The sequence below is a fragment of the Lottia gigantea genome, assembly GCF_000327385.1.
Source record: "Lottia gigantea unplaced genomic scaffold LOTGIsca_202, whole genome shotgun sequence".
In the NCBI taxonomy this organism is placed as follows: domain Eukaryota; kingdom Metazoa; phylum Mollusca; class Gastropoda; family Lottiidae; genus Lottia; species Lottia gigantea.
The window spans coordinates 63,932-75,980 of NW_008708415.1; the positions used below are offsets into that span (position 1 = coordinate 63,932).

Here is a 12,049-nt window from a genome sequence, read left to right on the forward strand (position 1 = left end):
TTAAATGAGTTAATTTGAAGATAACAAAAATGTAGGGTATATAGGGGGTGTGAATTGATGGAATAAAGGGTATAGAAGTCTTTTTGGAAACTTATGGATTGGAAGCACTTGAATGAAATGAAATGGGGAAAAGTGCTTCCAATCCATAAGTTCATATACTACTTAGAACAACAAATACAAAATATTGATGATAGCGAAATCAAAACCTATATTCAACAACAAATACAAAATATTGATGATAGTGTTATTCAAAAATATAGCCGCATTAGAAAAGAATCTCAAGGAAGAAAATAAATCATATTATTACAATCTTCCATTTAGAAATATGATTGAAAAAGATGTTTCTATTACTACTAATATTGATAAATCAAGAGAGTATGAATATAAAATATATGGATTTACAGCAAATATAAGAGAATTTTCTGTTCTAAACTTAGATAAATCCTATAACAAGTTTGATATTATATTTAACCTAATATTTTAAACCCATCTCCTTTTTGTTTGGCTTCTAATCTTTTATTTCTGAGACTTCTAATTTTGCGCAATTCTTCTAATTAATTTTTTTGTTGGACAGTTTTTGAAATGCTGTGACCAGTATTGATTTATCATTACCATATTTACAGAGACGGCCGCTATATTGCCACATAAGGTAGTAATTATTAGTGTTGTGTTTTTTCGTTCATTATTCCATCTAATGAAGGGATTGTCCTGAAAGCTGTCCACCTCCCTTAAGGTTCTCCTACCATGGACAGAGTCCTGAAAGTTGAGCTACTTCAAATCCAATGACAGCATCTTATCCCGCTTTATTCGAGTCCAAAAATTGAAAATATTAACACCAAGTTGTTTTTAGGAAGATTTCGCCTTAAACAGACTTGAATTAACACATGGAATAAATCTTGAATGTCTTCCTTCTCACAGAATTGGTTACACGTATTTGAACAGAAATGCCTTAATTAATTCTACTAGACTTTCGACTAATTTTCGCTCTGCAGGATTAATAATAAAGGGCAGGGAATTTATGTTGAGATAAACTATGACATAACACACATCCCAGTTAATACTACGAGACCTTCGAATACTTTTAGCTCTGTAGATTTAACAAAAAGGGGAGAATTTATGTTGTTCACTATACCTAACCATCTGGTGATAACATGTTTGTTCGTGAAGTAAATCATGTCCTTTCTACAAGACAAAGTAACTAAATAGATGATCTCCATATATCATTATCTGTAGAAACACACACCCCAGTTAATACTACGAGACTTTCGAATACTTTTCGCTCTGTAGGATTAACGAACTGGGGAAAGGAATTGATATAAAGGATTTATCTTTATTATTCTTGTATGGAGGAACATCTAAGAACTGGTTCTGGCTTTGTCATAAGTTTTTCTGCGAAAACACACTCCTTCCCTTCTTATCTCTAACTTCTTTCTTCATTCATTCATACATAGATAGTAGAGTGGATGAGTAACTTATAGTTACCTATGACTACCACAGAAACTCTATTGAAGTGGCATGTATTCCAAAGTTTAATATTTTCATCTCTTAATTATTTGTCAGCTTCCCATGATTTCTTTAAGGGGTAGAATAATTAACGAAATAACATTCCACACTCCCTAATTTGTTAAAATCGTTTCCTTCTGTTGTTTTTGGTTTTCGGGGTTGTGTTTGTGAAAACTATGAAGGATTATTAATGCTGCATTTTGTCAGGTAAACCTAATTATTATTTTATTCGCGTATTTCCAAAAAACAGCGGTTGCGCGCTTCTGGTTTTTTAAAAAAAAAAAATCCATTGTGGTCTGAAGTTTGTTTTCCAAACAGAGTTATCTCCCTTTAATAGTAGTGTTACGTTATTGGAAGTTTTGAGTATGAAATTGTATTAGAAACATTTTAATGAATTGATAATAATAAAGTTGTGTCCGCCTGGTAATAGTAATGGTGATTCATAGGGGTTTTGAGGTAGTTGCTCGTCTAGCAGGGTACTCACAGATATACTGCAACTACGGAGTGTTCAAAGTGGAGTAGTTGCAGCGTATCTGTGAGTACTATAACTACTGGCGTCCGTACAAAAAGTAAGGAAACCAGCAACTTTGTGATTTGATATTTTGAATGGGGACTAGTGTGAGATAGTATGGTATGAAGTTCAAGGGGTTTCTATGGCGGTTAAGCCTCGCAAATTGTCCGTAAACTCTGAGTAATATTCTGATATAGGTCATATATATGTCGATTGATTATTTCTCTAATGTACCACCGTACAAAACGTAAGGGAGACAGCAACTTTGTGATTTGATATTTCGAATGGGGACTAGTGTGGGATAGTATGGTATGAATTTCAAAAGGTTTCTATGACGGCTAAGCCTCGCAAATTGACAGTAAACTCTTGAGTAATATGCTCATATAGGACATAATACACAGTGGTGTAACCTATTTTCGTGGATATAAGGATCCAACACCGAATTTCGTCAAAGTTAAAAAAAAGGAATTTTTTTTTTTTGTCTACAAAATAATTAAAATTGGTTTGTTTCGATTTTCTTTATGAATCCCGCAATATTTCATGAGTAACCAACTCGACAACGGCGGCAAAATGCGTCATCCATTTTCGTGTATAATGTTCGATCTATAAATATGTCGAGAAAAACACGTTGTATGGATACCCAGTGGTATATTTAACTTCTCTTAGTATTTATCATTAATATCAATTCATTATAACTAGTGACAAAGAGCCATGATTTAAAGAAAAAATAGTGACTGACAAAATAAGATACGTAGCGTGATTTATTGCTAAAAGTCATTGAAACAACATTAGAATACGGCCCACATTGTGTTCCATAGAATTTTTCTGCTGACACAGAATCCTCTAGTCGATCACGTGACTTCATTCGTTGGAATATATTCTAGCAGACGACACTTGGAATTCCGATTACAGCTAGGGAAAATTGTGACGTTTGGCAATAATTAAATCCGCCATTTTGTATTTGTCAAAGTATACATTAATACATTTTACCTTGCTTGAAACTACTGGATTCATTCTACTAATGACATTGTAGAGATAACCCATGTTTATGAAAACAAGCAAATGCGGAGGTCACGCGAGGTCGCACATGTAACTTATTAATCATTTCCGGAGATGCACGAAAAATAGGTTAGCACGAAATTAGGTTACTTGACTGTATATGTTGATTGGTGTATGTCTTTAATGGGCCTTAGTAGTATAAGGCCTTTCAATATGGTCGCACTTTCCCCAATTCCATTTCATTCCATGGGGAAAAGTGCAACCATATTGAAAAGCCCCCCCAAAAAACCTAAACACCCCACATTTCATAAATTCTTACACTAAAAAAGACCTTCAATCAATTCCTACATTCCATCAAAAAAGCATATAAAAAATACCCTTATATAAAATAACATCCTTGTTTCGCTTAACATCCGGTTTTAAAATAGCCTCGTTTTAAATAACGTTATTTTTAGTCTAGAAACTTCTAGAAGGGAGATAACTTTTTTTTGGAACAGACCACAATTTCTTCGTTAAATTAATTCGTTTAAAAATAGGATGAGTTTAATTCTAAAACACGAACAACACAAATTCGAAGATTATTCGGGCGACGGTATCTTTTCATCAAAATTTTCTCTAGGTAAAACAATAATTCCAAAAGAAGCTAGCTTTGTTTCAAAAAACAAATCACTTATTTTGTCCGGAGCGAAACCCGTCGGCTCAATCGCGGAAGCCGGAAAGAGTATAAGCGACACAGTGAAACAATCTAACGAGTTGAAAGAATTACAACTAATAAAAGATCTGCGAAACAGGAGATTAGAAGAAAGGAAAGGAAAAGGTTTTAAAGTTATAGGATAAAAAGGATTATTGCTCACGCTCCAAAAACTTATTTTGGTTCAGATATACAGAAATCATTGGGTTCTTTTCCTGAATTTCCATGGGCGAAATATCCCGGAGAAAAACATCTTCCCGGTCATGATTACACCGGTCCAGGTACCAGGTTACATCTGCGATTAGACGAAAACGATAAACCCAAACCCGGCGAAGAACCAGTCAATAGAGTTGACGCCACTGTGCTTAAACACGACATACTATACAGAAACAAAGACATAAACTTCAGACACGAAGCAGACAGACAAATGATAATCGAACTTGAAAATATTCCAAATCCAACTTTCAAAGAGAGAATGCAAAGGGCTCTAATCATAAAACAGTTAAAAGCAAAGATGAAATTGGGCATTTGATTAGCGGATGAAATTCATAAAGAATTTAGAAAAACTGAAAACTTTTTAAAAGTTAAAGTGTTTGAAAAAGATGAAAAATGGTCAGCCGATTTAATTCATATGCCAGTCGAAAGAGGATTTAAATATTGCTTAACAGTTATAGATTTGTATACGAGATATGCTTGGGTTATTCCTTTGAAAAACAAAACAGGATTATCAGTCAAACACGCATTTGAAACGATTATGAAACAATCTAACCGACATCCAGAAAAACTGTGGGTAGATAAAGGAAGTGAATTTTATAAAAATATGAGATCTCTGAGATTTGAAATTTACAGCACGCATAATGAAGGTAAAGCTGTAGTTATTGAGAGATATAATAGAACCCTAAAAAATAAATTATCCAAAAAGTTCACGGAATTGAAATCTCAAATATGGCTTAAAATATTACCAGAGGTTGTAGATGAATACAATAACAAAATTCATTCATCTATAGGTGTCACACCAACATAAGCCTCAAATAATCCAAATATTATAAAGTCAATTAACGCACAACATAACTACGAAAATGAAATAAAGAATTTAAATATTAAACCCAAATTTAAAGTCGGAGATCGAGTTAGTATTTTCAAATATAAAAGCAAATTCGAAAAAGGTTACGTTGGATACTGGACAAACGAAATATTCATCGTTGATAAAGTAAACACCACATCACCTCCGACATATGAATTAATCGATCAAGACAAAGAACAAATCATAGGAAGGTTTTATCAAAACGAACTTCAAAAAACCGTCTTTTAAAAATGAATGAATTTCTCGAAAACAAAGATTATGATGAAGAATTTTATAGAAGATTAAGAAATTTAGATGTAGACAAGCATTTACGCTCTTTTTTTAAATTTAAATGCAAATTTATGTTCAAAATATTATTGAATGTGTTTTATAAAAATGTTATACAAATTTTTTCCAAACACAAACTACGTATATATTTCATCAATTGGGTTTTCAACAATACTTACCACATACTCCTCAAAAAACCGACTTTTAAAAATGAATATCTTTCTCGATAAATATGGAACCGATACAACCACAAACTTTCAACTTATGAGATGGGCGAATGAGTTAATACATCACCGTTTTATTATTGTATGAGAGATGAAATAAATGATCTCAAATATAAGAAAGGTAAATTTTACGCTATAACAAATACATACTTCCGATCAAAAAGGAGTTCATCATTCTGCTTTGTACAAAGACTCTTCAGATAACTTATATTTTTTCGATTTTTATGGATTAGAACCAACTGAAGAGATAGTGCAATTGACTAATAAACCAATCAAATGTTCAACATTTCAAATTCAATTACCGGGACAAAAGTATTGTGGTCAGCTTTCACTTTGGGTTTTATATCAATTAAGTTTAGGAAAACAGTTTGAAGAAATTGTAATAATTTTAACTCAATAAAAATGGCGAACAAGTTTGGATTAGGTTCTTTATTTTTAGAAACTAAAAAACCTAACACAACAGCGTGGATAAATAAAACCAAACCTTACTTCCTAGATCAAATCGGAGACACTCTTCAAGGTGATTTAGATATGAACAATTTCAAAGCAACCAATTTAAAGTCTCCGGAAAACGATAATGACGCTGTTCACAAGATATATTTACGGGAACAAATAAATTCAATTGAAGTAAATAAAAACCATTCAGAAGATAAAATAAGTAATGTTAAAAGATTCTTCAAACGTCAACTAAATAATAAACTTTTTATTAATGATACTAAACTACAACAAGAGCAGGATTAACAAGTTTTATTCAAAAACAATTAGTCAAATATCTAAATTAGATGATAAGATTACAAAACAAAAATTAGACATTCAACAATTAATAGATAACATTCCAGGTGAAAATGAAGATACGTTTCAACAGGAATTAAATGCTCTGAAAACTAAAATTAATAGTGAATTACAAAAAGAACTAAGAAATATTAAACAACAAATACGAAACATAGATGATAGCGAAATCAAAACCTATATTCAACAACAAATACAAAATATTGATGATAGTGAAATTAAAACCTATATTCAACAACAAATACAAAATATTGATGATAGTGTTATTCAACAACAGATAACCACTATTAATAACCTAGTTTTAAAACAGGACAAAAATATAGTCGCATTAGAAAAGTATCTCAAGAAAGAAAATAAATCATATTATTTCAATCTTCCATTTGGAAATTTGGGACGGAATCGTGGTTCTACTTCTAATGATATTGATAGATCAAAAGACTATGAATATAAAAAATATAGATTTAAAGTAAATATAAGAGTATTTTCTTCTAATGTTCTTAGCCCCTATAATATATTTAATATTGATGATCCACCAGCTTTTACTTTTAAAGGAAAACTTTGAATTGAAATTAATTTTCCCATCCAGGTAAAAGTTGATTCATTATTCTTCAAACAAGTCTCACTTTCATCTAATCAATTTAACGCTCAAAAAGTTCTTCAGTTTATCAGTGGTAGAGACAATGTAGAAATTAAAGAATATGAAATTAACGACGAAAACAACTAGGTTAATCACTTATATGAAACTAAAACGAGTGGAAAATATATAGATAGGTTTAGAATGTTAATCATACCAGATAATAAAGAAGATGAACTTTCATTGAGTGGTTTTGATATGATATTGGAGACGAAAACTTCACCATCAATGAATATCATTAGAAATCCAGAACCACAAAAAAAAAGAACTAAAATTTACCAATTATGACTTTTTACGAACGAAAGACTTTGAATACGTAAAACTATATTTTGTTAATAATAGTTATTCATTCGAATATACCTCTTCAACTGATTTATTTACCTCAATCGATATTCATAAAAGTCAACAAGGAAAACAATTTATAAAATTTTCATCAATAATTGAACGTAATGATGGACCAGAAGTTGGAGGTATATACCTGTAGATGTGTGATAAGAATCAATATCGAAAAACCAAAATTTTCAGTTCATCTGAATAAGATTAATGATTCGGAGGAACAGATATCCTTAGTAAGTGTAATAGTTTTTTTTTATTAAATTCGAAATAATTATAACAGATAATGAAAAAATAAAGAATGCACAACTTATTGTGCAACCTATTGTAGATGTTAAACACTTTCCATTTTTTTAGTGTATCAGAAGTTCACTTAATTTAATTACCTAAAAAAATGGAACTAGAAAGCAGACAAAACTACATGATAGAAAAACAAAACGAACTAAAAGAAAAACTAAAACACTTCAACAAATGTAGAAAAACATGGAGTAGAATTGATTCTGTTTTCAAAACATTAAGCACAGTTCTAACAGTAGGGATAAAGGTGGCAACAGCCGTAACTGGTGGATTAATGCTTCCAATAATTGTCCCAACTGTATTAGCCGCGTTCACTGCCGTTCAAACTTCATGTTGTGGATTGATTACTTTAGGTTTTACATCAAACAGAAAGCTCATTATAAAAAGAAAACAGAAATTTTAAATACATATCTTGATAAATTGTTTATATTTTTCGAAAGATCGAGAGAAGATAAGAACATAACCATTGAAGAATTAGAAAAATTCAATGAAATTTTAGATAAACTATCATCAATAAAAGTTAAAAATTCCTAGTTAAAAATAGTTACTTAAAAACTGTGAATAAAATTGAAATTTTAGACGATGAAACATTCATATCAATTGAACTTTTTTTCAGTATTATTAACCTTATCTCTGATAAATTTGATACATTTAAAGGACAAATTGAATTAGATGGAGAGATATTTCAAGATGGAGAACACAAACAAAAAATTAAATTTGTAGGCTTTAATGCCAAAACTTTTAAAACCGGATGCTTCTGATTGGTATTTCTCAGGAAAAATCATTTTACGTAGAAACAATTTCAAAGTAATAAAAAGATCAAAAAAGGGTAGTGGTGTTACCCTACTCAAAAAGATAAATGAATATATCGGTGTAAATTGTTATATACCAAGCAATGGATACTGCTTTGTAAAGTGCGTAAATCGTGTTTTAAACGAAGACTACACAAAAGAATTTCAAGATTTCATCAACAGTTTTTCAAAATCAAACAGAAAAGGAGTTATGACAACTGCTAGAATCTGTGAATTTGATAAGAAATTTAATACTTATTTTCAAATTTATATGCCAAAACATAGACATTTTCAACCAAAGAAAGTATCCGAAGAATAAGATTGGGTATTTTACTTACATAAATCACATTTCTGTCTCATTAGAAGAAATAACAAAACCTAAGGCATTAAAGAAATAGAAGATAATTACGATGGAGAACTTGTAAAGATGATAATGCGGTAACGCAAGTTTCACCTTTAAAACTAAACGTTTTTCCAACAATTCACGATGATTGTTTATACGCATGGGATTGCGAAACCTATGGCGAAAAAGAAACGAATAAAGCCATTCCTTATTCTTGCACGTTAATTAATTTAGAAAAAATGTTGGACAGAATAAAACATAACTTTCCACATTTAAATCCCACTGATAGTGTACCAGAAGAATTTTATAATAAATTAATGAATATAGTAGAAATATGTGTGGGTAAAGATTGCATCGATCAAATGTTACAACGTTTAGGAAAAATAGATCAAAAAAGAATAACATTAATTTCTCATAACGGTAGCGGTTTTGATAACTGGATCGTGCTTAAAAATGCGAAAAAACTAACGCAATGTCCACAATGTAACAGCTAGAGGCATTTTGTCTCTACCTTTAACTAATTCATTCACCGATGAATATTTACAGAAAAAGTGGAAAAGACAAAAAAAAATAATGGGCAACTCTAATTATTTACAAAATATTAATTTCCTATGTTCCTATCAACATGAAAAATCTAGTTTGGCGGCATGGGGAAATTCATCTAATCTACCAATGAATTTGAGAAAGATCACCGATTTAATATTGCAAAATACACAGAAGATAATTGGGAATCTTTAAGAGCTTGTTTGAAGAAGTTATGGAAGAAGTTGTATTCAAGAATATTTCCAATAATCTAACGGTTCCTTCTTTATCTTTAAAGGGTTGGTATTATTTATATCATTACAATAAAGAAATGGTTGAAGAAGAATGGTATGAAACTACTAGAATGGTTCCGAAACACACCGAAAAAGAAAACGTAGAAAAGTTTACTCACATACACACCCTTTTATAAGATATTTTATCAGACAATCCATTAAAAGAGGAAGAGTTTCGGCAAATCGAAAATCATTTGAAACGAACAAAATGGATGAAATTTGTAATGTATTAAAGGAGTTTAGTGAAACACCAAGTGATAATATAATTGATTTATTTAAAGAATATAGTAAAAGTAAAAGAGATAAAACGGAAGTTAATTCAAAACTTAAAAAAATAAAATGTACTAAACTAATGGCCTTTGATGCTAACGGTTTGTACGCTTCCGCCATGTCGGATTTAGATAGCGAATATCCGGGAGCAGAAAGCGGTAGACCGTTTCTACCGAAAGAAAATAAAGAATTTGTTAAGCTCTTTAATGAGCAGAAATTCAGACCTAGAACGGTTATTTTAAAAGTCTGGTTTGAATATCCTACCATGATGTTCTTCCAACCCATACCAGCTTAAGATAAAATTACTTTTACGAACAAAAAAAGGTAATAAGGAAAGTGGCACTAAAATCAGGTTCAGAAATGGTTTCTGTTCAGAAGTTTTAACATCGGTCGATATTCAAGAAATTGTGAAAGCCGGTGGACGAATTATTAAAATATTAGATGGTATAGTATACGAAGAAAATTTTAAAATGCCACCATATAGAGATTATATTTTAATTTTGAGAGATCTAAGAAATAAATATAAACGAGAAGGCAATATCGTAGGTAGTAATTGCATGAAATTATTAGGTAATTCATTGTATGGTAAATCTATTCAAAAGGATATAACTACATCGAGACATTTATGGAGTGAAGCAACTTTAAAAGCCAACTTCGATTCACACGTCAAAAGCTATCCTAAAGTAAATGAGACTCAATATTTCATTGAGATAAATGAAGAAGAAAAAGAATTTGACTGTACACCTCCTAAATCTACACGACTAACACCTAGTCATTTGGGATCATTCGTATTATCTCACAGTAAAAAAATAATGAATAATTTTATTCACGTAATAGATGGATTTTATAAGCCGGAAATATACTATACAGATACTGATAGTTTATACATTTCGTCTAGCAATTGGGATAAATTAAATGAAGCTGGATTGGTGTCCGAAAATGATTATTGTAAAGGAAAGAATGATTACGGTGATGGTGGAATTATATATGGTTTATATTTAACGCCAAAAGTTAAATACAATATCATTCTAACTTCCGACGGTATTCTAAAAGAAAAGAAAACGTTTAAGGGTTACTCTAATGATAAGATAGCTGTAGAAGATGATATTCGATTAGCTAGTGGACATGATGTGACGAATGAATTTAAGAAACCATGGGAAAAAAGTTTCACCAATGGAGTAGTTATTCCAAAGGATGATGATAAACAAAAGAAAGTTTTTAGAAGTTATTTGAATCTTGTAAAGAGAAAACCACCAAACAGTGAAGGAATTATGTTTCCTTATAATGATAAACAAGAGTTTAGTTTTGATGAAAACTATGAATTTGATAATTTGCATTACCTTACTATTCATTACATATATATTCATGAAGAGAATGAAGAGTGATTAATTACTCAATAAATTTAGTTCTTTTGTTTTAAATGAAGTTGAATAACAATTTCTTCGTTACCAGAAGTTATCTGAATCTCGTTAAGAGAAAAGCACCGGATGATGAAGGAATCATGTATCCTTATGGTGATAAAGATGACTTGAGTTTGGATGAAAACTACGAATTTGATGATTTCGATTACCTTACTATTCAAGAAGAGAATGAAGTGTGTTAATTTTTTTTGTTTTAAATGAAGTTGTATAACAATTTCCTCGTTACCAAAATCTATAACCTATTTTTACCATCTTTGATTTCCAGATTTATATCTTTAATCTTTAATAAGTATTGCAATGTATATTAATCACATCGATAGCATTCTCGATATTAGCTTTGTGTGGTTCTAAAGTGGATTGCGTGTATATTTGTTTATCAAATCCTAGTAACGTATTCAAAGAATTGTCTACGTTGAAATCAACTTGACTCTTATTTCTCAATATCAATTTTATTTTGTTCAGATTCAAATTACCTTCGAATTCAATATTGTTTTTACCATTTACACTTCCTCCATATTCAGATAAGTATTCGTTAATGGCTATGTATTCGTAGCTTCCTGGTAGTAAACGTATTGTTTTGAATGTAACTCCATTATCTGTTGATATTTTTATTTGGTTATTTTTTTCGTTGATATTTCTAATGGAATTGTAAACAGAGAAATACTTTAATCCCAATTCATATTCTTGATTGTGATCGAGTTCGTACTCATAATCTAGAGACAATTTATTTGAGGTGATAACGAGTAGTTGTTCTTTATTTGGCATTTTTAATCACGCTTTTATAATCATTTTTATCTATAATACCTTTCTCTAGGAGTCTTTTTAGTATACAATTCGCTTCTTTATATTGTCTGTGTGATCGATGTCCTTTCTTCATTACCGCTAATATTACTTGTAATCTATTAAGTAGTTCCTCGTTGTTGTCGGATAAAAACGTTATACCTTGTCCAGATGCCACCATATCATCGAATTCGTCTATTTCTTGTATGATTGGATAATCTTCGGCATAATCATTTGATGCCTCATCATCTGCTTCATCATCTCCATATTCATCAGGAATAACTTTTTTATATATGT

General features: G+C 30.7%; 2 protein-coding genes across 2 annotated transcripts; both read left to right on the forward strand.

Annotated features, from left to right (window-relative positions):
• Window positions 1-5,681: 5,681 nt before the first annotated feature.
• On the forward strand, window positions 5,682-6,630 carry LOTGIDRAFT_174548 (hypothetical protein; the record flags this gene model as incomplete). The annotated part of the gene is made up of 2 exons (XM_009053885.1): window positions 5,682-5,937; window positions 6,119-6,630. 2 exons carry the CDS (start codon window positions 5,682-5,684, stop codon window positions 6,628-6,630), a joined length of 768 nt encoding a protein of 255 aa, XP_009052133.1.
• A 2,859-nt stretch (window positions 6,631-9,489) lies between these two features.
• LOTGIDRAFT_174549 (hypothetical protein) lies at window positions 9,490-10,936 on the forward strand (the record flags this gene model as incomplete). Its single annotated transcript, XM_009053886.1, has 2 exons — window positions 9,490-9,783; window positions 9,842-10,936. The coding sequence occupies 2 exons, from the start codon at window positions 9,490-9,492 to the stop codon at window positions 10,934-10,936; spliced, it is 1,389 nt and encodes a 462-aa protein (XP_009052134.1).
• Window positions 10,937-12,049: the final 1,113 nt, after the last annotated feature.